Source organism: Lepisma saccharinum, unplaced genomic scaffold (assembly GCF_977018435.1).
Source record: "Lepisma saccharinum unplaced genomic scaffold, izLepSacc3.1 HAP1_SCAFFOLD_524, whole genome shotgun sequence".
Lineage (NCBI taxonomy): Eukaryota > Metazoa > Arthropoda > Insecta > Zygentoma > Lepismatidae > Lepisma > Lepisma saccharinum.
In genome coordinates, this window is record NW_028143205.1 from 69,719 (window position 1) to 97,392 (window position 27,674).

At 38.0% G+C, this 27,674-nt stretch overlaps 1 protein-coding gene across 1 annotated transcript in view; it reads right to left on the reverse strand.

Annotated features, from left to right (window-relative positions):
- LOC145982992 (pickpocket protein 28-like) overlaps positions 1-25,451 on the reverse strand; it is a 40,870-nt gene extending 15,419 nt beyond the window's left edge. The window contains exons 1-4 of the mRNA XM_083116276.1: positions 25,378-25,451; positions 21,791-22,000; positions 1,989-2,222; positions 940-1,078 (exon numbers count right to left, since the gene is read on the reverse strand). Coding sequence (XP_082972402.1) covers positions 940-1,078; positions 1,989-2,222; positions 21,791-21,993 — 576 coding nt within the window. The 5' untranslated portion in view covers positions 21,994-22,000; positions 25,378-25,451. The remainder of the gene's footprint in view (positions 1-939; positions 1,079-1,988; positions 2,223-21,790; positions 22,001-25,377) is intronic.
- Positions 25,452-27,674: the final 2,223 nt, after the last annotated feature.

The window sequence follows — 27,674 nt, forward strand, 5'->3', positions numbered from 1 at the left end:
CCTCCGCCTGCGGGCGAGAGAAGCCGCACTCCGCCTTCCAGCGAGAGAGGTTGAACTCTGCCTTTGGCAAGAGAACCCACTCCACTTTCGAGTGAGAGATACCCCACTCCGCTTATTGGCGAGAGAGAACAACTCCACTTTAGAGTGAGAGGACCCGCTCCGCTTGCTGCGAGAGGTTTCCTTCCCCTATCAACCTGCGGCACCCCGCCAGGGTAGTGTGGCGTTGGGTTTCCAGACAACCTACTCTCTCTTTCAGGGGAACCCGTGACGACTGCGGCGACCAGGCCCTAAATAAAATTAGGTCTCCATACTCCCCATTGGCGCCTCACTGCGAGGGATGAATTGGATGTTCCCTGTTTCCCCCTTTTTGTTTTGAGTCTAAAGATGGTACAGGTAAAAGCACGTAAGGGATACAGGTAAAGACTCGTGTGCTAACGGACATCTTTGTGTTCAGATGATAATAAATATATAAAATAAATAAATATATATATATATATACATATATATATATATATAAACCTGGTTTAGTCTTTCTTTACACCCAGCAAGCCCTGAGGTATTTCTGAGTCTTTGTACTACGACTGATTAAGTTAGCACATATAGGTAAACTTTTGCCGACCACCCAACTGCAGTGTTTAGCGTGTTGAACGCAGCCAGTACCAGTACTCCTGCGCCGTGGTGCTGAGCACTGCGTGGGTGGACGTTGCAGCATACACTTACTATTAAAATTAACTAGTTACAGTTATCACAAAGTAACTATTACTTGTAGCTGCGTTATTGAATGAAAGAGCTTTTTTGAAACTGAGAAATGAGTCTCAACCATAAAAATATAATCTAATATAGATACAAAATATCGTGCATTTTCCATCCCAAGCACATGAAACATTCACACAAATCATTGGTGTAGATCAGTTTTCCTCTCAATATAGCTATAATTACCTCACGGACAAGCATTAGATCGTCTGGTGTTATTTCTTGCGATGAGAATTCTTTCTCTTCCTCTGTCGCATTCTCGTTCTTTGCGCTAAGGGTTGGTGTGCAACCTTCAAGTGACTGAAGACCCACAAGGATTCTGTACCTGGAATGCAAACGGGTAATCAGTGTGCAACATATAGAACCATAATAGATTCTATTGCGAGTGGAGGCAACTCAGGTTTAACCTTATAGCCCCTACCCTTCTTTCTGTCCTGGCTGCAGTGTTGCCAGTAGTGATACTCACTAGATCCGTCTGTTTGTATTCTGGATAAATTGCATGAATTACAAATTTTATATCATACTGGAATATGGAATATTTATTTATATGTTTACACTTCATTTTACCATTTTTGTAGCAATGGCGTGTTTGAATGTTCTTGAACTTGCTTAAAAAGTTGACATAAAATGTAGCTTTCCTGGTAACGTGATTCAAACAAGCATTCAAGTACAGAACAATTCAGGACCCAAGAAATGAATTACACTTTGGGGCCACGATAGATGATGAAATATAAAAATTTCTACGCTACAGTATATTTTGATAAATTGAATTCTGGGTGTGGCATTTCGTAGTCAATAAGAAAAAGCGTTACACAGAGTTTGTTACGAGCTTTTGGAACAAAACTTACACAACATTATAGTTTGCCTACTAACTGTTCCGTTACCAGACAGTTAGTAAAATAAGAATGGATCGGTAACATTGATTGGCCGTGCGTGGGAAGGGAAGGAAGGGAGAAGACTGTTACAGTTTGACCAAGATAAGAATGTCCCTGTGGCGCTGTAGTTGAATTTTCAACCGTAAGCAAGCGGAGGAATCGTGGGTGATGTAACCAGATGCTTACATTGTTCCCGCGTTGCCAGATTGTGCAGCACTGTCAAAGGCATGAGAGAAGGAGGAAGAGACGAGAGATAACAAATGACTGCCCCTTTAGTTCGCGATTCTATTAGCAGAGAGTATTTTCATCTTGGTTAAGCTGTAAAACTAGCTGTAAAGGATACAATAAGATTAGACTTACTCTCTGTCGGTGACGTTCGGCCATCTGCTTAGGACCTCTGCTATATCAAACCTCCTCCTGTCGACAGTTGGGAGCATGCAGAAGCTCACGGCAGGAAAAGGGATGTCCGATATGGACATTGGTTTCTCCGCAAAGGTCACAATCACTGGCGAATCATGCCACTTCTTCACCAAGTCCATTATAAGATATCCACATGTTGATAAACACAGTACAAGAGCTACGCCCCACCATACTCTAGTTGAAAGTCAGAAAAAGATACTGTCATGGTGGGACTCGATACATTGACCACACGTCACTCAAAAATAAACTAACATTCTCAGGCGTGTAAAGGAATTTTGAATTTTGTTAATGAAAAAATATTCAAAGTAAACATTCAAAGAACCATCTATCATTACAGTTCGTTTCTATCGCTACCAACAGTGGTGCCAACTTAACTCTTTTCTCTCACTTACATTAAAAAAGACAAAGTTACCCCATGCACATTGCACCAAACAGTGAAGGTACGTTGGGATATTTGTAGATGTGTGATCAGCTCCACGCTCCGATCGCCTTTACTCCCAGGTTATTTATTAGAATCTGGGCGAATCCCAGAGCCACTTCATGCAGGAATATTGCCGAAAATTGAAATCACTCACCACGGGAATCGAACCTGGGTCAGTGAGACGCCCTGCCCCACCGAGATTCTCAATCTCATTTTCATTTCTCACTACAGGGCAAGTCAAAATGATGGACCCGATTACAGAAATTTATTCTGTGAAATGTAATAAACATATGTTATTGTGAGACATGCGCTTCGAAAGGTTAACTTTCAAAGTTTAGTTTCCACGCAGTGTTTCCACTTTCTACCGCTAGGAGTCAGCAGCGAGCAGGAAAATGGCGTTGACTGGAGAACAGAGATCTTTCTGTGTGCTTGATTATCATGTGAACAAATCTGTGATTAGTGTGCAATGGCATTTCCATACCAAATATCGGAGAGAGCCACCTACGGGGAAGGCCATTCATAAGTGGTATGAACATTTCAGAGATTCGGGCTGCATCTGTAAATGAAAATCGACTGGCCGTCCGTCGACTGGGGAAGAGACAGTGGAACGAGTGCGCACATGTTTCGTGCGGAGTCCACAGAAGTCCACCTACCGGGCAGCGAGAAAACTGTCTGGCGGGTTCTGCAGAAACGTTTACAAATGAAACCCTTACCGCTTGCAACTAGTTCAAGCCTTAAAAGACACTGATTATGCTTTGCGTGCATCCTTCTGTGCTGATTTCCTCGCATTAATGGAAATGGATGGGATGTCTGGGAGGTTAATTTACAGTGATGATGCAACTTTTCACCTTTCAGGGAAAGTGAATAGACACAACGTAAGGATTTAGGGAACTGCTAACCCCCATGAATTTGTGGAACACAAACGCGACTCTCTCAAAGTGAATGCCTTTCGTGCCATTTCCCATGAAAAGATTTATGGGCCCTTTTTCTTCCATGAACGTACTGTGACGGGACTCGTTTTCCTTGATATGCTGCAACTATGGCTCCTTCCACAGCTTGCAGAGGATAGCGCAGATTTCATTCTCCAATTGGATGGTGCCCCTGCACATTACCATGGCAGCGTTCGGGACCATCTCAATGGAGCATTTGAACAACGTTGGATAGGCCGTGCGTCTCCGGAGGATCGACCTCTCCTTCATTGGCCACCTCGTTCCCCCGACTTGTCCCCATGTGATTTCTTCATGTGGGGTTTTGTCAAGGATCATGTTTACGTACCACCACTTCCAACAACATTGGATGACCTGCGTACCCGCATCGCAGCAGCCATTGCTGATATTGACCGCAACATGCTACACAAGGTTTGTCAGGAGATAGACTATCGGCTTGATGTGTGCCGTGTTACGCGAGGTGCTCACATAGAACACTTGTGATTTGTCTGAAAAAAACTTTGACAGTTTACCTTTCTTAGCACATGTCTCACAATAACATTTGTTTATTATATTTCACAGAATAAATGTCTGAAATCGGGTCCATCATTTTGACTTACCCTGTATACTCATAATTAGGGATAGGATTTTCATGACTTAGCATATATTTCTTTGTTAAGGGTGATATGTTCCCTGCATATATAGAAATTCATATTGTGAAGATACTAATTAAATTAAGGCGCTTTTTAAGGGCATATTTTAGTATATTTGGCCATTTTTGCGTGATATAGCATATTTTGATGGATTTTCGGTAATATTCAGTATATTTTCGCCTTTTCGTCATTTTCGAAGTGGATTCGTTCTTACTCTGATGTTCACTAGAGGTTTTCTTTTGGACTGCAGCAAAATCATTTTTTCATTTTCATTTACATAAAGTATTCATTGTCCATTGCAGCTCAGGGCCCGCAAAGTGAATTAAAGATAGTAAAAGGTAAAGTGCTCCCCTGTGCTTAGCACCACGCCATGAAGGCGTATAGGGGGTGTGGGGGTAACGCCCCACACTTTCTTGATCCGGTCGTGAGTGGGGGTGATGTGATCAGCATCACGCCCCTGACCGCCTTTACCCCCCAGGGTTTCCCCCAGGTAACCATGTTATTCGACGCTGGGTTATCGCCGGGGCCGCTTCCGACGTTAGAAAAGTTCCAAGATTTGAACCGGTCGGGGATCGAACCCGAGACCTTTAGCATGGTAGTCAGACGCGCTACCGACTAGTACGTATGTGAAAATATCTCATCATATGTTAGATATTGATGTTTGAAACAGTCTACTGTAGTTATAAGGGCATATTTTTCAAATTACAGTGCATATTTTGTAAAATTTCAGGTCATAAGAGCATATTTTATTTTGCATATTTTGGTGATATTTAGGTCAGAAAAATCCTAGACCTACTCATAATATTACGAAATCCAATTTAGCAGCTCACCTCCGTGGCGGAGTGGTTAGCACAGCGCGCTACGACGCCACGTGTCGCAGGTTCGAATCCCGGCCTGACCATGGGTGATCTCTGTGAGTGTCCCTTGATCAATGTCATGACATCATCACTCATCCTCAGCGTCGCGATTAGGCAAAAATGTAAGAAAGGGACGCTAAATCACAAAAATTAAATCAAATCAAGTTAATTCAATAAATGTAGCATATAAAAGACTCAAATGTGTGCCAAGAGGGGAGCTTTGGAGTTCAACATCTCTAAATATGTTAGGGAGAATTCATACCGATGCGACAGGCAACACTGTCGCTTGAGGATTTCAGCAATCGAACGCAGGCTTATGTGGTCCGTCATGCTGCTACGTTGTGAAATATTGCTGCTGATTGGCTCGTTCCCAAGCGCCACGTGTCGCCTGTCACTTCGGTGTGAATTCTCTCTTAGAAGCATGAAAATTGGATTCCATTCCCCATGTATTTTATATTGCCATACTCAATCAAAGAGGGCATTCATTTCTTGAATATACAGTGGTGGCCAAAAGTCTGGAAAATGCTTTAAGAAATCTCTTTTTTGGCTTTCACATACAAATAAATTTTATGTGTCCTTGTATTCTTTTGTTTTCTATTAGCCTACACATTCATACAAGTGGCAGGATATTATATAAATGGTTTCTGTAAATAATATTATATTTTTCATCTTCTTCTTCTGCAAAGGTTGGTTTCTCATTTGAACTATATATAATTTTGTCAATAACTTCAAAGCTTATTCTGATGTAGCGAACAATATTATAAGGGTATTATTGAGTTCATTGTGCAAGTTTCTGTTGCAATATTTTTGGCTTCATTTGTTGTTACTGTGAGCACATTCTTGCTTGATAAATACCAGTGATTGTTGTTGCGAAACAGTGGATATCTGTGAATTGAGAAGGTACAGTACAGCTGTATTCTGAACACTTGTTAGTGGGATTTGAAAATTGAAAGTGGAAGGAGAGACTTCCTTTTAGTTTTGTCTGTGTTTTTTGAACTCTTCTCGTTTATTATACAAATATAAACTAGTGCTAGTGTGTTAGCTAGTGTCTATTTTCATCACCTGCACCTGTGTTTCCGGGAGTAATGTTGGCAAGAAGCAAAAAGGGATCTGAACTGAGCCCAGGGCCCAGATCAGCAGTAGCGAAGCGTAGTCTTACGAAGGAGGCAAGCAATGTTTCAGTACAACAAAACATGTAGTACGACATGCCGAGGGGAAAGATTCAAGGTTTATAGCCTCATTTACCCAGTCGCTGGATTTGTCAAAATATCGTAATAAAGTGACTGTACTAAAAATAAACCATATGATCCGCAAACGTCACATTTACTTTTAAAAAAAATCCAGGTAACGTTATTCATATGATATTAAACGTTTTGCATATGCGAACTTTCCGCATACGACTAAAGGGAGACGGAAATTCTTACTTACTTATTAGTACCTTTATTTGTTCATTATTATTTAATATGGTCAAACGGTGACCAAACCGATTTAGATAAAAAAAATGGGAATCATTTGTTTATTTTACGCTGCGTAACGCAACTCCCATGCTGCGTTTGGGATCGAACCAAGAACCTCTAGATTTAATTGGGTGATGTAGCTATTCCTCATTCATCTCTCAGATGGTTATCACTCGCTTGGCCTAAATGTGATAAATGCAAGAGGTTACCTTTTAAAGGAATGGCGATAGAAATTAGCTTAGATTAGATATGGGGTTTATACTCTCCATGACTGAACCGATATGGATTGGTTAAGGAAAGGATATTACTTGCCTTACAAATATATGGAGATTGTTCCTAGCTTGTCCTCTCAACTATCACTTGTCTCTTGTCACACACCATCGTCCAATAGTCGTTCCCTACTTTGCTCCTCTCTCACAATCCGTAGTCCTTACTCTCTCTCGTAATCTCGCCAACTGATCACACCTCCTGACAATTCCAACCCTCATGCCACATACGACTTCCAAGTCAATCACCCGACCTTTGCCTGATTACGTATTCAGCATTCCTTTCTCTGATACCTGCTATGCTAAGACTTGATACTTCTTGCCCAATATCTTGGGTACGATACGCTCCTCTACCCCCTAAAGAAAATCTTTTGATTTTCACCTAAAGATGAAAGATTTAAAGTTGTATTCCATATCGATACTTTCTATGGAGAGATTTTTTTTTTATTATAAAATATAGTGTACTAAAAATATTGTAATAACATACCATTACCCAGAATATATGTAAATGGAATAATATAGGTCCTGAAAATATAGATATATCACAAGTCTCGATAGAAAAAAAGAGAAGAAAAAAATACATGTCTGCGTAAAGCATATAAAAGGTAAACACTGGCACGTGAGTTTGTTATGCTAACTTGACAATCTGCTCGTGCGCGTATTCATTGAGAGGCTTACGCTACACATCTGAGTTCCAATACTACATGATGACGTAGCGAAGTCCGTGCATAAGCATGCAACACTCTGATACCACGTGAGAAAATTATAAAAGCATTGTTCCACAAGAATGGATCTTGTCAAAATTTATGTCTCAATGACACACTAGCGAAGTAGTGTAATCGATCCTGCAAGCACTGACACTGTACAACACTGTTATGTATTTGGAAGTTAATATTTACAAAATCAGCAACGTTTGTGATACTCATCCGAGTTACACTTGCACACATATGTCATTATCGATGTAAATTTCACCGTCTCTTACTTTATTGTATCATTTAAATATCGCTGTCGTTTTTATTTATAATATATGTCAACTATCACAATAAATATTTAATTAGAAAATTTGAAGTTAATCAAAATATATACACTGTATCAGTAACTGTCCTTGAGTAATAATATATGTACATGAATTTATGTATTTGAAAATAAGAATATAATAGTGTTCGATAGATAAAATCACAGCACTAACATTTGTCCATAAAATAATCCTTGAGTTATCCTGATTCTCACAAAAAGTTCATGTAAAATACCATAATTTTACTCTTGTTATCATCACTTAATAGTCTCTGCGTATAGCAATGAAGTTTCTTCTTGAATCAAACCATGTATATATATGTATATAGTCAATTCCTTGTGGCCGTGAAAAATGTTTTTCACTTTGATGCATTAACTTTGCAGCTACAAATATTGTCATTGATGAAAAACGTACAGTAAAGAATTGCATATCGTCGAAATGTGAATGTGAAATATTTAGTTGTATGTAAATATTCCTTCAATTCGATGTATGAATGTGTGTATCAGCGTTGGATATTAGCCTCACTACCACTTGACTTCAGTAGGAGTTAATTAGAATAGAATGAAGGAGATCCGTGTTAAACGATTTGGTGCTGATCAACTGATTTTGCTGAACTGCGTAATTAAAATTGATGAAAGGTCTAATTGTAATTCCTGTTTCCACGTGTCAAAAAATGAAAAGAAAATCTTGAGAAATTCTCAAAAAGAGTTCGTAGACCAAAATAATAATGTCTCTGCGTCTTTCAGGTGTAAATCATGTTGACTTCTTATTTCTCCAAGGTTTTAGCTGGTGACCATCTCTAGACGTTGACATCTGTGAAAAAGTTGAACTGAGGACTGTTAACATGGTTTCATAATATTGTTAAAATGTTCATTTCACCGTTAAAATTTGAATTATCTGTGAGGCAATTCAGGTAGGTTGTGGAAAGGAAATTTGCTTCATATACCGAACAGGCATTTCCTCCTGATCGTTAGTGTAATGTTGTGTGTGTGAGAGAACTTAATATGTCGGTAGGTGTAGAGGTTTTGTTGAGACAAGGGCGCCTCTAAGTCACCCTTATTTTAAGAAAGTAGTACTTGTAAATATTACAAGTATGAAAATTCTTGTCGTTGAGGGTTGATGTATTTCAGGAAATGGAATTTGAAAAGGAGTACCGATTCAGTCATAACATTTACTCTTACTATAAATTACCCAAATTCTAATTAATGCCATCCTTTACACACCAAATATAATTAGAATCTTGAGAAGAGAAAAAATAAATATAACTACTAATAATTACTAAAAGCAAATTGAACTTTACATATGAATTGAACGTAATATTGTAAATACTCTTGAGAGTGTTATGAGTGTATACTGTATACTACTGCAAAATTTAAATTATGATTGATGTCTAAAAATATTTATAAATAACAATTGAATTGAATGAAGTACTTTAAAGATTACTAAAAAATAATGTGTTGATCAATCGTCCTTCTGTTAGTATAATATTGATAAAATATCGTCATTAATAGAGATTAATTGTAAAATACACAACTTGCTGATAGTGTTCATGACAATTGGAATAAGTAAAATAATATTCTAAGAATCCGAAATTTCGTTGACTTTTATAGACTCTTTCTCCCCTAATGATATTGTAATCAGCCTAAGAATATTTAAGGAAAATAATATACAATTGTGTATACAAAAAAATATGGAGAGAAAAAAAATGAAAGTTGACAATTGGTAGTGTTTAACTATATACAGGGTGTCATTTTAATGGCGCCCACGGACCACAGATTCGTATAGAGGACATCAAAACAAACAACTTTTCCCAGTAACATTTTTCTCGTTGGTGCGTCATTTCGGCGCTACAGTCGTTCAAAAAAGACCGTTTTGCCGCCTGAATGCTGGCAACCACACACAACATTTGATTGCATTTGTGACGTCATATCCCGTCGTGGAGCGATGCGTTCCAGGGTTGCCAGGAACACTCATATTCTGTGAAAAATGACATAGCTACAATCAGCCACATTATGTACCATAAAAGGAAACGAGAAAACACGTTCTTTAACCTAATAGGAAGTAAACAAACGATACGAAAAATGGTAGAAAGGAAATAGAATTCAAGTGGAAGTGGTCATATCGAATTTTGTCTCGGCTTACATGTCAAATATTTGCAAATCTAGTTACCAAGTTGGCATCTACAATTTAGTTTATCCACTTCGTCCTTCTGATACTAGTTGTCTGTGACACACTGAACAAATGACAAAATAGAAATGAAAGAACTCAAAATGCCAAAGGTAAGCAACACATAATATAATTCAGGACATTATGAGGCAAGTGACAAAAATGGTTGAAAATACAGGGATATAAGTAGTAGCAATACAAGCTATCCGACGACTGTGTTTATTTACTCACCGGATACACATGTAATAGTTTGCAACTGTGAACAGGGCAGTATATTAGCTACTGATTCATAATTAGATTGTTACTGTGGTTGTACGTGTTTTAGCCATAATGTAACAACGTGAACCTCGGATTCATCCGTTATCAGCACAAAAGTACCACAGGGCATCTGGACACAAACCTGTAGATATCAACCTTGCAACGAGATTTGCAAATATGTAGCTGGGCGTAAACAGCCACATGTAAGCTGTAAGTTCAATAAAATGTATTCTCGTTGATATTTGACATATAGGCTGAGACTAAATCCGATATTGACACTTCATTTTGAATACGTTTTTACCATTTTTCATACCGTTGGTTCACTTCACCCTTCCCCTGAGATGACTGCTGATCTTCTGGCTGGTAGGCTATGATGTTCGGTCTACTTGACGCATTTCTCGATTCGTTTTACATCTAATCATGTGATTGGTAGTTTGTCAATTTTCACAAAATTTGTGTGTTCCTTGCAACCCTGCCGTGCGCTGTTTCGCTGCAGGAAATTACATCACAGTTACGATCAAATGTTGTGTTGGGTTGCCAGCATCCAGGCGGCAAAACGGTCTTTTTTGAACGACTGTAACGTCGAATCGACGCACCAACGAGAAAAATGTTACTGAGAAAAGTTGTTTGTTTTGATGTCCTCTATACGAATCTGTGGTCCGTGGGCGCCATTAAAATGACACCCTGTATATAATCACCTAAAATTAAATGACATAAAAATGAAAACTTAATTGCAATTTATATTCCAAATGTTGCCAGATGAAGGAATATCGTTCTGAACGGACATAAGATTGCATGTTCTTTTGTATCCTTGAAGTCGATAGCCTGAGTTGAAAGAATGCTCTATCGGCAGTTTATTCAGTTCCGCGGCTAATGTGGAATGTGAGATATCTGCTGTTTAATTTGCAACGTGTTGGTTACTTCATGTCAAGAGAGAATTTTGCTCCTGCCGATGTAGGTAGATATCGTTGCCGCAAGAAACGAATAGAATGCCTAACTTGCATATTTCTTCAGTTGTTCTGTCTTTCTGAATGTAACTCAAGTTTCCCCATTGCTTAAAGAGGAAGGACATTTCCGTTGTACCCTGGTTGAACTTTATCCTTTTGCTGACGACATATAATTTATCATGAAGACGTTCGAAGCTGATTTTCGATATCGTTTTCAGAATGTGAAATACATGTGAGGGAAATTTTATGGTAGTGGGATTTTACAATACGGGAAAATATCTTAGGAAGTACTCTAAGCAACTTGATTATAACATTCAATAATTGTAGAGTGATATTTGGAATGAAATATCCCAAATTAGATGGATCAATGTAATGTACATGTTTAATGAAAGATACTTTACTTCTTCAAGACTGTCGTAAATATCAAAGAACTCAATATGTTTACTATTCTCTTCGTTATTATTATTATCTATATTATAATTCTTATTATCGCAATTCTTATTTAGTTATTATTGATCTGTAACTTGTTTAATTGAATAATTTACTGGCTGTATGCCTAGTCAGCTCTTATTATAACTGTTCTCTTTATTTAACGTTATTTAAATCTTATAAAACTGATAATCTCATATTTCTGTCATTTATTTAGTTATTAAAATTATAAATGTAATTATTACTTAAATTTAACAATTGAAATATTAAAATGTGTAATTGTTAAAAACCCTATTTTGACTAACCACGCTGAATCATAGAGAATTTGAATTCTCATTTTCTTACCGAATGTGTTTAACACATTTTATTCATAAAAAATACTAAAGTCTATTATTGACTTACACTATTTATCTTTTGTAGTTCACAAAAGATTATTTCCATCAGTTCTCTGCAGGCCTACAGAAATCTGAGGAAAATTCCTTGCGCGCAAATTATATTCATCACCATTCCCTTTGTTCACTATCCGTGAATACAATAATATTAATTATTATTATTTTTGCGCGTTACTGTATTTGTTGTTCATTATTATGAAACCTCGATGTCTACATGTTGTAACTAATGATTTTAGTGTGGTAATAACTAGTTTTACACTTCCGTGCAATTATTAAGGGCTAAACAATAATATTTCACATAATTTTAGTGTTTGTTAGTTTAAAAAAATATTTGCAAGATGTAAAATTTATTTAGTGCATCGGAGTACTGAAAAGTAAGTTACGTACAGGGTAAAAGGTATGTTCTCACTCATTCACTCCTGACTGTTCCTGTTCTTCAGTCTCATCATCACCATTTACATTCTCATCGCCGCTACCGTGTTCCGAAGCATAGTATTTCTTCAATCTCTGGACCGAAATTGAGTCTACGACTGTCTGTTCCCGTTTTGTCTTATATTCCACTTTGTAAACATTGGGATTTTCTTTTGCTATAATTTTACAAGGTCCTTTAAATACTCCCGAGAAGCATTTAGCGGTGTATACACGATGACTGCCATCGTATACTAGAACCAATTCTCCTGGCGTAAATTCAATGGACTGGTGACGTTTATCGTAGTACTTTTTTGCTTGTCGGTGGCGTTTCTGTAGACTCTCATAAGCTGCTGCTCGTGCTTTTTCGAGAATCTTGAATCTCATCTCGTTGTTTACATTCACACTGGGCGTTAAATGTAGTCCGCTCTCCCAGACTAATCTAGGCGTAAATCCATGAAGAAGAAAAAATGGACTGTTCTTCAAATTCTCCTGGTAATTAACATTGTACGACCACACGGCCGATTGCAAGTATAAAAGCCAATCTGTGTGTTTTGAGTTCACGAAGTTTTTCATAAGTCCCTGTAAAATAGCATGTGATCGTTCCAATAATCCAATTAAATTGTGATTAGCTGCTGGAGCGAATTTCAGATGGATTCCACATTTCTCCGATAGTTCTTTAAATAAACTAGCTGTGAATGAAGTACCTCTGTCTGTATCTAAATGAGACGGACATCCGTAGCGTAAAATTACATTTTCAAAAAGGAAGTTAGCAGCTGTCTCACTTGAAGTATCTGCTACTGATTGAGCAATTAAAAATCGAGTACCATTGCACTTAGTATATATTTATGGCGGAGCAAACCACTTGGTGGATACGGTCCGCTAAAATCTAAAGCGATTCTATCGAATGGTTTCTGTGAGTTGAACGTTAAAAGTTCTCCATATGGCGCCTCTTTTATGCGCTTATTCTGCTGACAAATTACACACTCCTTGACCATTTTCTGAATATGGTTCTTCATAAATGGAAAGTAAATCCCATCCAGTGCATTTTTGTATGTTTTAGTGAAGCCGTAATGCGCTCCTCCAGCTGGTAGACTATGTAATGTCTCAATAACAGTGTTGCGAAGTGACTTCGGTATGCATAATATTTTTTTAGTCGTAGCTCCCAGTTTATGTTGTCTATAAAGAAGTCCATTTTCCATAACATAATAGCAAGCTTGCCTCTGCAGGGAGGGGTTGGGTGGGTTGTTGCCCCCCTCGTCTTCTTTTCCTTCCAAAATATTGATGATATGTCCAAAAAAAGAATCCTCTCGTTGGTGTATAGCAACATCAATTGTCTCATCTAACAATAACAATGTACGTGGCTCTGGAAGCTCCTCGTCTTCTCCCTGTGGATCATGTTCTGTTTCTCTGCTGATAGCATCCGCCATATTTTGTGTAGTTTTGCAGTGAATTGGCGTAAAATCGAACTCGGCCATCAACGTGTACCATCTAAATAATTTGTTTGAAAGTTGCGTTGAGGAGCGAATGAATGTGATTGCTTGGTTGTCGGTAAATAATTCGAAATGTCTCCCAAGTAAAAAGAATCTGAATGACTTAAATGCGTATATGATTGCCAACAATTCTTGCTCGATGGTTGAAAGTCGAGTTTCATGGTCTTTTAAAACTCTACTGCAGTAGGAAATAGGCTGAAAATCACCGTTCGCATTCGGTTGTAAAATCACCGCGCCAATAGCCTTACTGCTTGCATCCGTATATACCCTTACTTCTTTGGATGGATCATATGCCATTAATACAGGAGCTGTAAGTAAAGCCTCTTTCAACCTCTCAAACGCAGTTTGCTGTTCTTCCCCCCAGAGAAATTTCTTCTTTTTTCCTATCAATTTTTGCAAGGGAAGTGCCATCTCGGAATATGATTTTAAAAACTTCCTGACATAAGATGTTAATCCGAGAAATGTGCGAACTTGTTTCACAGTTGTCGGTGTCTTATATTTCTTGATAGAATCAATGATTTTGTCATTGATCCGATAGCCAAATTTTGAAATTTTATGTCCTAAAGCAATAATCTCGGTGTAGCCGAAGTGACATTTTTCTATTGCAAGCTTCAATCCCGCGGCCTGTAAACATTGTAACATTTTCTCCAGAGTTCAAAGGTATTTCCGAAGCAAAATAAATCGTCCACATAATGGGCAAAGTGATTGGGATCCAAATTTGAGCAAGCAAGGTGAATGCAAAGAGTCATCGCACTTGATGAACTGACGTGGCCCTGTGGCACGACGTTCATTTGATACTGTGACATTCCTGGTATTGTAAATGCTGTATATTTCTTACTGTCCTCGGTGAGAGGAATATTAAAGAATCCGCTCTTCAAGTCCGCCGTACAGTAGTATTTCTTGCCCCCCATATTGTATAATATTTCATTGATGTTATTCACACCCAGAGCGTCAAATACAGACGAAACATTCAATCTGCGATAATCATGGCATAATCTATAACCCCCCTTTGCCTTCTTTACAAGGATAACTGGAGAGTTAAAGGGTGATTTTGTAGGAGAAATAACACCTTGCTTTAATAAAGTCTCAATCTGATCTTTAATTTCATCACGAAGGTGAACTGGAATCGGGTAGGATTTTAAGTGAAATTCTGTGTCATCTTTTAGTTGAATTCTATGTTTATAATTCGTGGCTCTACCTATATCATCCTTTGACCACGCAAAAACATGTGGATATTTCATTAAAACAGCCAAAAGTTGCTCTTTTTGCTGGGGTTCTAAATTCGGATTCACATCAAACCGACTAGGGTCCGCCCGTGTGTCACTGACGTTCCCTGACTCTTCCGTCGCAAAAACCTGTGCCTGTTCACCAATTTCATCCTCATTCTCATCATTATTGTTACTCATGATTGGCCTATCCCATGTTTCAGCTTTCCCGATAATAGTGCCTTTCTTAATTGTAACATTATAATTTAAAGGATTTGTGATCCAAATGAGATTCGAATCCGGATTAATAATTGCTCTGGCAACCATCAATCCCGTTTTCTCTTGAAACTGTAGGTCCGGTTCCAAGAGTGTCCTATCTTTGTCATATGAATTAGCCAATTTCAATGGAATGCACAAATGTGTCCTGGGTTTCACTTTTATCTTTTGAGCAGCTACAAATTCTGGTTGCAAAACATGCTGTAACAAATGGGAAACTTTGATTGACACGTCAAAAGCTTTCTTATTCTCATTTTTAATTTGGTTTCTAGGAGGTGTGCCAAATCTATGCAATGTAAGCTTATTTTCCTCAAAATCTAACTTAGCCTTTTGTCCCTTCAAGAAATCATTTCCTAATATAGTAACTTGATTAAAATCCTTAACGATTCTAAATGGATGAACAAATGTTTGGTTATGTATAGAAAATGGTAGTAACACAATTTCCTTAACCGTCAGTTGACTATTAGTGACCCCTCTAATCGCAGTATTTATATTAAATCGCTTGGCATTGACTGGTATGTTCTTATCTCCAGTTACCGAAATTTGACTTCCACTATCCAGGATGAACTGTCGAATTTCCCCATCTACTTTCACATTGATGTAAATCAGATCTTCAGAAGGAAAAGTAGAGACCGTTAGAGTTTTCCCCGTAGGTCCTACACCTAGGTCCCCGTCATATGCAGGTCTTACCCGTTTAAAATTGCTTCTGTTCTGACGAAAAGTAGAATGATTTGTATTTACAACCTGATTAGTATGGTTATTTGGATCTTCGCGTCCCTGTTGTTGCTCCAAAAATGTTGGCGGCGATGAAGATGAAAAATACGAACGCTGAAATCGAGGGTTACCGCCATTGCGCCATCGCCCCCTATGCGAACGTTGCGACTGTGTGTCGAGATTATCATTGTGGTTATTATGCCATGTATTTCTATTCTGAGCTCTATGATTACTACACTGCTGGACAAAATAAACCGGACACTTGCATTTTTTGTGATAACGCAATGGGTCGATAGATAAAAGCTCTGATTCGAAGGCTAACTAAATGTTGCAGAAACTGGATTAAGTACGAATGCATAAACAAAGTCCGAGCTTATGAATGGTGCATATGGTACTACATGATCTGCCAAACATTCTGTAATATACCTGTGAGCTGTCATTGCAATTCAGATGTCAAAATATTAAGGTGTCCGGTTTTCTTTGTCCAGCAGTAAATTATGATAATAGGTTCTCCTGTTTCTGTCTCTATGTTCATATTCTCTAACTGGATATGAGAATGATGACTCAGTGAATGAATGTTTTTTCCGATGTTCTGCAAGTGCATTTACTTTAGCCTCAAGATTCTGAAATTGCGAAACTAAATCTGACTCATGAGACTGGAGTCCCATGTTCGACTGTAATTGATCAAGGTCTTGTTGCAGTGCATTTAATCTTTCCTCGATTTCCCGATTAGCCTGTGAATATGTTATGTCAACATGACCATTGACCGTGCGCTGCAACGGGATAGCTTGCTGAGTCGGCATGTATGCTCGACTCGATTCAGAACACGACAGAGATTTCATTGTCTCACATTCAGTTTCTAGAATTTTACGTTTTTGCACAAGATATTTGAATTGTTCAACATTTTTCAGGTCTCGTAACATCTCATGCACTGAATCATATTCCCTGTTATAAACTTCTTTCATAAAGTTAGGTTGTAAACCACCGCTTATTTGCTTAATTTGCTCACTAATGTCCATAGCAGGATCGAATTTTAATAACAATAACTGTTTTTCTCTCACATATTTTGAAACAGGTTCATTTTCCTGATGGAAGCGTAATCTGATTTGTTCTTCTAATTGAAAAGTATCCCCCGGTTCCGTAAATTCTTCCACAATTTTAGTTTTTAAAGTTACAAAATCTATATCCTGTGCTTCCTGAGTTCGACTCCAAGTATTGAACCATTCCAATGCTGAATCAGCCAAAAATGCCGGTAGCAATTGCCTTTTCTTTAAGTCATTCCACTCATTAAGAATAGCTAAACTTTCAAATTTGTCAATGAATTTTAATACATCCTCGTGAATGTTACCTTGAAACTGGATAGTTTCGAGAATGTTGGGGTGGATAAATCTAGATTGCGCCATGATTCTATGATTAGCCTATGCGCAGGAAAAATGCTTGATTAGCTTAAAATTAGCACTAAGTTGCTTGTTTTCTTTTCTCATCCCCCCGTGGCTTTCACAGGACATTATCAGCAATTCAATTGTTTACTCTCCCGGAAATTTGATAAGTTAGGTTCAACAATCGCGTAACAGAGTGACGACAGTACCGAACACAACTTTAAAATATTTAACCAACCTTTATGCAACATCCTAATGTTAATTCTCATCTTTTCACAAGCCAATCGCCGAATAACCTAGTTAAAACTCTACTCTTATTTATTTGCGCCTTACCGCGTAGCATATTGCTAGGCCTACCTTTTGCTTTCTTTTCTTGATATTTGGTAATAATTGATTATTAACACAACGTGAACCGCTAACAAGTGAAAATTCCGGCGCCATATCGCACGTACATAATTATAAAAGCTAGAAGGCTCTATTATTTTCATCATATTTCGGAATGAAATAGATGAAAATCGCAGTATTTCACGTACTGCAGTGTTTTCTCATCACATTTGCAAAAACATTGATGAGAAGCCCTAAGCAGACTCCACCACGTAACGCAACTCCCATGCTGCGTTTGGGATCGAACCAAGAACCTCTAGATTTAATTGGGTGATGTAGCTATTCCTCATTCATCTCTCAGATGGTTATCACTCGCTTGGCCTAAAGTGATAAATGCAAGAGGTTACCTTTTAAAGGAATGGCGATAGAAATTAGCTTAGATTAAATATGGGTTTTATACTCTCCATGACTGAACCGATATGGATTGGTTAAGGAAAGGATATTACTTGCCTTACAAATATATGGAGATTGTTCCTAGCTTGTCCTCTCAACTATCACTTGTCTCTTGTCACACACCATCGTCCAATAGTCGTTCCCTACTTTGCTCCTCTCTCACAATCCGTAGTCCTTACTCTCTCTCGTAATCTCGCCAACTGATCACACCTCCTGACAATTCCAACCCTCATGCCACATACGACTTCCAAGTCAATCACCCGCCTTTGCCTGATTACTTATTCAGCATTCCTTTCTCTGATACCTGCTATGCTAAGACTTTATACTTCTTGCCCAATATCTTGGGTACGATTACGGCTGCATGATGTAATTTAGTATTTTTGGGCACCCTAAAAACCGCATTGGAGTAACTTAAACACTAAATAAAAAGTTAAACACAAACAATAAAAAATTCATTTCAAAGCAAAGAAACACATGCATAGACGTTGTACTCACCACAATAAATTTCAAACTCTTGGTGTTGGTCGACCCCCTTCCACGATTTTCATTTTAACACTTATCTCTCTCGAGCTAAACGAAGCAATTTTCAATTGCTCAATAATACACCCGCACTTCACATCAACCGTTCCTAAATACGCGTTCATTCCGATAAATTCACAGCACAAAACACGAAGCAACAAACACTCACACTATCCCACGCGCTTTCCACAAATGCAAATGCAAGCATCCACACAAGATCACTTTGAAAATCTCTGAAACAACAGAAAGTGATACCAACCTATTTCCTTAATTTTATCCGTCACAAAGGAAAGATATATCAGTTTGGAGATAAAAATTACGCGGAGGAATCAGAATCATTTCAGCAGAACGAGTATGTACATTAATATTTAAGTAATAAAGTGTCATTCAATGGCGTGCCCGGGGCGAAGGGGGGGGTGGATGGTAGACATAACCCCCTTTTGGCCCAGTATATCTAAGAAAAAACGTCAAAGGAAGGAAAAGATGACAAAATGGGGACCGTAAAAATACCCTGGGAACACCACTTGCGTCATAATTATAGAACTTATAACATATTCGGGCCTCCCCGATGGCGCAGTGGTAGTGTCGTCGGCTTGTAATCAAGGGGTTCCGGGTTCGATACCCGGTGGAGGCACAAGTGTTTCAGATCCCATTTTAAACTGTAGGTCCAGTCCCGATTAGCCTTACTGTGCATAAAGTGGACTTAAAACAACAAATCAATCAATCAATCATTAAAACATATTCTTGTGCTCATAATATGCAGAATGTATACGATTTACTTCTATGCCATGTACAAATATCAGTAGATAGTTCTTTCTCAGATAGCTTTATTTTCACCCCAAGTTTTATTCAAAAGCAGTCAATTTATTGATTGTAAAATTTGTGAAAGAGTTCACTTGAATTACTGCGTAAATAATTTGGCAGTTGCAAACACTGGTAGCGGTCAACACTTCTGGCGTAATTTGAGCTGGACCGACCAGGAAGCAGGGTGCAGGACCAAGGTCCGTCCAATCTTCCCTCCCTCCTTGAGAAAACTCTTCACGGGGGTGCAGAAATTCCACTGCCCCAACTCCCAATGTCAACTTTTTTTACGCGTTTTACATTTCGCGAAATCTAAAATAATTTGTAATATAATATGATATATATGGAATTTAGAACAGTGATAATAACTTCTTTTAGTTATTTTATGACTAACAATTATTATTATATTTGCGATCTTGTTTACGTGTTCATGAAGACAAATATTCGTTACTAGTTTTTGCTGGCAACGTACCCATAGATGAATCCTTCTGCTTTCGGTTGAACTCGGCAATTTTCGGGAATCACGCAAGCTCGGAAAGCACAGCTTTTTGTAGAAGCTTTGTGGACGGGTTCCACCAGAATTTCACGCTTCGCCATGTGACTCCTTCGGAGGCCTTATTTTCCCGCAGAACAGCTGCAAACATTGAGGCTGGTGCTTGCTACAGAGCTGCTGGGGGAGTTTGCGGCCGCATTTTTTCGCGAAATCGAGTGCGATGGAAACTAAATACGGTTAGAACATTAAGTACATTAAATGATATTCGAATTATGCAAGCAGTGCTTGCATTGCTTGTACTATATCTTCGCCTCTGCAGATCAGTATATTGCATCAAGAGGGTAAGTCGAAATCCGAAATTGCAGCCCAATTCAAGTTAGCTCCAAGTACTGTCACAAAAAACACTGAATATAATTCAAGGAATCGGTTCATTCAAGTCTCGCACACGAAATGGCAGGCCACGTGTTACGTCTGATCGAACAGACACAGCAATCGTTAGATTATGCAAACAATCTCCCAAAACTACTTCTGCTAAAATAAGATCAAACCTTCCAGAAGACAAACAAACCGAGTTGCCGAACCATTAGACGTAGACTGTTTGATGCAGGTCTGAAATCCTACACTCCAGCAAAGAAGCCGAAACTATCACAAAAAAATATCACTGATCGTATAAAATTTTGTCGCCGTTACATGCCTTGGACAGCAGAGGACTGGGAATCAGTGATGTTTTCTGATGAATCAACATTCAGTCAGTTTTTCCATTGTAATAAATATGTAAGATGCCCCAAAAACAAAAGGTATGACCAACATTATGTCGTCCCTACTGTGAAGCAAGCAGAAAAAGTGATAGTCTGGGGTTGTATTTCCGCAAAAGGACGTGGATCACTATGGATAATGCCAAGAAACACTACCATAAATGGAGAGGTGTATCTACAGATCCTTCAACAGAAGCTTGCAGCTGTTATAGACATTCATCAGTGTACTTATTTTAAACAAGATGGAGTTACTTGCCACGGTACTAAGAAAGTGAAATCCTGGCTAACGTCGCACGACTACCAGTTGCTCCATCCATCGCCAGACAGTTCACCAGATCTAAACATCATAGAAAATACATGGTTCATCATAAAGATGAAGGTCTCGGAGAAGTCCCCAACGTCATACAATGACCTGGCACAAAAATCAAGGAAGTATGGGTCACTGAAATTACGTCAGATTACTGTCAACTCTTGGTACACTCTATGCCCAAACGGATATTGGAAGTGTTAAAAAACAAAGGACATGCTACAAAATACTAGAGTGTGGAAATTATGATAATTTGTATCTATATTTGTTCAAGTAATCTTATAGTATACATTTTAAAAATAAAATGTAAAATTTCATCAATTGTATTAAGTGTGAGAGAATTAAAAAGTATGAATAATTGAAAATTTTGATGATTTTCCAGACTTTTGGCCACCACTGTACATAGAACGAAATTGCCACGTACGCAGATGACTCAAATCGTGATGTTAAGAGGAAATTTCTTAAACTTTAAAGTCACTAAATTACAGCTTGAAAAATCTACTATTTTTTATTTTTAAAAAACATTTCATCTTCAGAATTAAGAAAATGGCCAAAAATGACTTGAAATACTAAAAAATATACCTTATTGGACCAAAGATAGACAAAAATGCCCCCAAATCTTAAAAGCCTTATTTGTCACAAAAGAAGTAAATGCTAAAGCAATCGAGAAATCCAGAAGATGTAAAGTTATCAACACATTTTCATTTGCAGAACATTGCGTGTACTTAGAATTTTACATCTTTCAATCTTCACTTTACATACTAGAAATTTGCATTCAAAAACACATTCATATTTACGAATTTATCATGAGGGTCTTTAGAAACTTACCTCTCCTTCAATGGACGGTTGTTCTCGCCAAGAAACTGCAACCCATGGATGCTGGTAACTTGAGAATATTCTTGAAAATATTCCACAGCGGGTTTCAAGTGGTTCCTCAACCCAGGCTTTATTCCTGTCTTTCGGGGCTGTGAATTTAATGGGGTACTCATCGGAACTGTAATATCTTCCAAGTCAATGTTGACATGTCTCATTTCCTATCTGCAAAAATCAGGATAATTATTATATCCGAATAACACGGATATTCCGAATATCCAGATAATTCGAATATTAAATATCCGATATCCGGATTGAGAATTATCCGAATTCCTAGTAGACATAATGAAATAAAATTAGACTGTACCTCACTTTAGACGAAGCAAGATTTCGTGAAATTTAACAGCATAGCCTTTAATAGAAGAAGAAGTGTGTTTTGTGGACCTTTGCACAAACAACTAAGAAAGAGACTAATGAAGTAGTTTGTGTGGAGTCAGGGTGGATGAAAATAAATGATATTTTTTTAATTTAAAGTTGATTTTTATTTTTTAAAACACACGCCAACATACATACATACATACATTTATATATATATGAGTATATATACTTAGTCTGGCCATAAATTCTGTTATACACTATTTTGTGAATAAATTGAATATGATTTCACATTTTTAAATGTTCTTTTAGTATGTTACACTACACACAAATAGCACCAATCAGTTTTCAAAATGTACACTTTTCGCCCTCACACAGGCTCGAAGTCTCCCTGACCAGGCATCTACTGCAGCACGGATGGTCTTGATGGGAAAGTCCGCCCCTGCTGCTATCAAGGAGCGCTTTTAACCTTCAATTATAGGGTGCCTCTTCTTCCAGACAATCCCCTCTACCTCTGGGCACAGTTTGTAGTTCACTTCAAGGTACTGAGATCATGGCTATCAGATGGCCAATCAAAAGTTGAGATGAAATCGAGTACACTGGTCTCCAGTCACTGTCGTGTCATCCTTGCCTTATGAGCTGGGGCAGAATATTTCGCACGGCTTTTAAGCACTTTTTCTAAAAAAAAATCTCTGAATTTTTGGAACTCTGTCACCAACTTCTCGAGAGTTTGAAGCATACGCCCATTCATTTTGGGGGTTAAAACTTTATTCAGTGGTAAACAATTTCTTATCAGTGAAGATAATCCTGCAATACCCATTTGGCCACGTACCGCTGCAGGAGCCGTCTCGATTTCAGTTCCCTCTGCTTCTTCACTTGTGTCGTCAGAAAATTTCCAGTACTCCACCGGTAAGCTCCAATTTCAAGGTCTTCATTAAGTACCCTGAACATTGATTTTTGTGAAATGTTCAGCTCCTGTGCCATTATCACTTGCTTCCGGATGGTATTTTGGCTGATGCGAGGGATCACTGCTTTAACAGCCGCAGCTGTTCATACGGTGTGAAGTCGACCAACTCTTGGGCGATCTTTCATGCTACCAGTCTCAGTGATTCTCTGAATTGTCTGACACACAAACCTTTTGCTCATCTTCGTGATTTTTAGGGGCTGGAAAATCTCAGTGAGTGACTTCTCAACCATATGCAGAGCAATTACGGCTACTCTGTTTTCATATTCGCCCCACTCCATGCTAAGCAGAAGAAGATACACGCTTGCTCTTGCACAGATGAACACACAATGGTCAGGAGTGAACTTCAGCACAAGCATGGTTCATGAGCCTGACTACCAAATGTACAGTCAAAGCCGAAAATTTGTAACAGTATTTATTGCCAGACTAGATATATATACCTATATATATGTGTGTGGGGGGGGGTCCTTTTTTATAGAAAGGCTTTTTCTGGTCAACAGCCTTGTAAAATATTTGAACACAAATGCGGAAAGAATGTTTAGACGTTAAGCACTTTTTAAGCATTCTTTCCGCCCGTATGAAGCAAATAAAAATTACATGTAAATGTACATTTTCCGTTTCTGATACTGTTTATATGAATCTGCTATAGAATCGTTTGTTGTGTGTGTTAATGAAACTATAATAATTATTATAAAATATCATAATTTTAATAATTTTTCGTTCAGTGAAAATAAAACATTCTGGATGTGCTGTATAATTGTAACTTAAAATATTTTTGTAGTCTTTGTACCTGAAGTTTAGCAATTTTTTAAAGATATTTTGCCAAGTATCAGCTGCCATGTTCATTTACAGTTTAATGACACTATTTACAGTTTAACATGATTAATTAGTATTTAACTGCACAAAATGTAGTTTATTTTCCCCATAAAAATTATTGAACTTTAAATCAAGATAAATTTAAATGTGTTTACAGTTTACAAAAAGAACGGATAACAAAGAGCCTCATCTCTTAGGACACTAAACCCAGCAATCCCCAGAACACAGAAAATAGACCGACAAGTTAATTCTTCTCCATTTCTCATCGCCTTTCGTTAGCAACCACAAAGTATATAAATATATCAATAAAACATGTAATAGCACTATATGTGAATTTTATACAGGAAAGTATTATCTTCTTAATGTGTCTTAATTTTGCCCCTCCTCCCTTACGCAAATCATTGTTCATAGCATCAGTAGTACATCAAAATCTTCAATTTGCAAATACATTTTGATATACTATATTGTATATTTTATAATATAATTTGATTATTTAATAATTGATACATATTTAATGACATTATATATACGTATATATATATAGTGTGTGTGTGTGGGTGTGTGTGGGTGTCTGTCTGTCTGTCTGTCTGTCTGCTCCTTCCCCCCCCCCACACCAATCTGCAGTGATTTCGCACCCTGGGGACAGAGGTGGCTACCTAAAACTGACAACTAATTCGTCAAATAAACAAGGAGTAACTGTGACGTATAAAACAAACATTAGATAATAAATCAATAACAATCACGTTCCCTCATGACACCTATACCCTGTCCCAAAAATCTCTGGAGCAAGGCCGCGCATCGCGTCACAGAAGGGGAGGAAATCGAGTGGGCAGAGCGAAGCACACGCTGCTGCGAAGGCTGGTAATTGCAGTCGCATCCCCCACCTCTCCTCCACGCAATTCCGTTCCCTCTCACGTGTTCATTGGTGGAGCAGTCTCGCGTCACTATTTGCGTTCGCCTGCTCCAGAGATAGTTGGGACAGGGTATAAAACGACTAAAATTAAGCAATTAAACCCTAAGACTACGTCTGAACCAATACAATTTCAATGAACCTAGCAGAAGGCAGAAACAATTGTAAGGCGAGAAACTCTAATACGCCATGAGCACACAAAAATGAAGAGATAAAGAGTTTTTGTTCTTTCTGCCAGTTGAGTATAGTCAGAATTAATCGAATACAAAATATTGCGCCTTGCAGTGCTCGAGAAATAACTTAAGTAGGACTGTGTACACCCAACAGTAAAGGAAATACTGGACAAATTGTCCACCATCATTTTCATTTAGTCTCCCAGAATATGATCATGAATTGAAATTAAAAAGTCAATAAACAAAGGACAATATCTGATTTGAATCAACAGAATTACATACCTCAGGATGTAGAATAGAGAAGAATGAACATTGTGATGGACAATTTACCTGCCGTTGATTGTAAGTTCGAGATAATACATACCCGAAAAAGTCACTTTATGCCAGTGAATGAATCCACCACAGAGTCGCTCAGATCAGTTCCTTGACCAAGACCTTGCATCCTCGGAATGACCTTTAAAACTCTGTACCAGAATCATTTGCATAAGTGTTAATCGACTTCCATGTGCGTGAAACATTTGTGCGTGCGCCATTGAAATCACGTGACCCACCGAATCTTCAAGATAAAACCAAGTGCCCCTTGGATTACAGATTTTCTTAGAACCGTGTGCATACGCCACCTGTTATTGAACTAATAAATTATTCATCTTGTCAAGGCATACGCAGGCAAGATAAGTCGACGCACTGGTCCCAAAATGCAGGGAAAGGTTCATGAATAAAACATATTTCACTGGCTAATTTGATGGACTTCCTTAAAAATGGCCACGTGTTGTTTATGCTTTAATTAAAGCTTGTTTATTACCCTATTTCTGGTCACGAACTCTCCTCAAATCGCGATAAAAGAGACGTAACAATGGGAGACTTCATTTTTGTTCACTCGTACAATCATGGGCGTCCGGAAGGGGGGCAAGGAGGGGCCGTGACCCCCCCTGGAAAATCAAAGTCAACCAAAAATTATGTATTTCACACATATAATTTCACATATAATGTGTTAATTATTACATGAACATCATAAATTCAAATTTAAGCAATGTTTTTTTTAGGGAACAACACTATTTTTGGAGAGAATGTGCCTTGTTTGTCTCCCTGGAAAAAAATACCTTCCTTGCCCCTTTCTGGAAAAAATCCTGAGGACGTCCATGCGTACAATAGGCACGAATTTCACGGGGGGCGGCAAGAAAATTATATTGAAAACATGGTAATTTACGGAATACAGCACTATTGAGACACTTCCGACAATTCGCGATTAAAATTAACCGATATGCCATCTGGTGGGACTTTCAGGAACTAGTCTAAGTAGGATACGTTGTGTTGAAGTCGTTTAAAACATGGGAAATATGCGAAAGAGTAAGGTCTACTGTTCAGTTTCTTTTGTGCTCTAAATCGTTTTATGGGTCAGAACAAATGAAAAGTTGTCATGTATTACCACCCCGTGGAATCAACAAAATTAAATTTGTAAATAAATCAGGGGAAACGTAATTGATTGACTGAAGACTGGCATGGGGAATAACACTGTAATTCGGCAAGGAAATTACGAAGAATGCACGAGTCTATTCACTTTATTTTTCGAGATTGCCATGAAAGTAAAGTTTAAAATTGTACTTTACAAATAAAACTTTTTTATTTTTCGAAAAGTCATGAAGCGTCTTACCCAATGCATTCATGTATTATGTATGTGTGAAATTTGGAACAGGTGCAAGTCGATTAAGAGAGAAGATGAAAATAGTTTGAGAATGAATTAATGTCAAATGTAACTAGAAAAAGAAAATGGAAATACTAATGTTGCTGCTTCATTCAGTACGATGTCCTTTTTCAGTGAGTATAGCCTGGTCATGAAATCGTGAATATTATCGAGAAAGAACTGCAACGATATGTTCGCAATTTTCTCCTGCCAGCTTTTCAAGTATAGGTCAATTTCAATTTCTTTATTTTCAAATCATTTCCGAGAATCCCAGTTACAACATGAGGTGCAGATGATACAGCACTGCTTTGAAGAACCAGTGCGTATACATTAGTTTCGTCTGCGTTTTCCCTGTTATTTTTGCCTATCATAATTAAATGCTTCTCCTCATCACAGCTTCACCTTCGTTAGAGTTCCTGGAATTCACATCGTATTCGCAATATTTAAAAATATCGCGTAATTTAAACGTTTCTCCTCCATAGCAGCCAGGACAACACGCTGCTGTTTCGTACTACGCTCTGGTACTACTGCTGAATGTAAACAAAGAGTTATCCCAAGGAATATAGAGATTAGGTAAAGCCATCCGAAGATTGCCGATCTTGCACGAACGCGTGACGTCACCGGAGAAGCAGTGAGCTCGGCTGAAGCAGACGGCCCCTAGAATTTTTATGGGAGATTCAGAGAGCGAAAGTATATTATTACTTTTAGGAGGGGGAAAATAATAATTGTCATCCTCCAAGATGGTATTGAGACATCCTTTTAATGATTAGTAACATAATTGAAAACGCGCTACTTTTAAAAGGGGCAAAGTACATGTGAAAAAATGTATTTTGAAAATCCATATTACTGAAACTTTCTGACCGATGCGCTACAAAGAAAGTTGCGTGTTCTCCTTTAGAATTTCGTCATTTTACAAATTGTAATATAATTTTAACAAAAACGTTGCATGCTAAATAAGAATTGAAGAGTTTAAAAAAAAT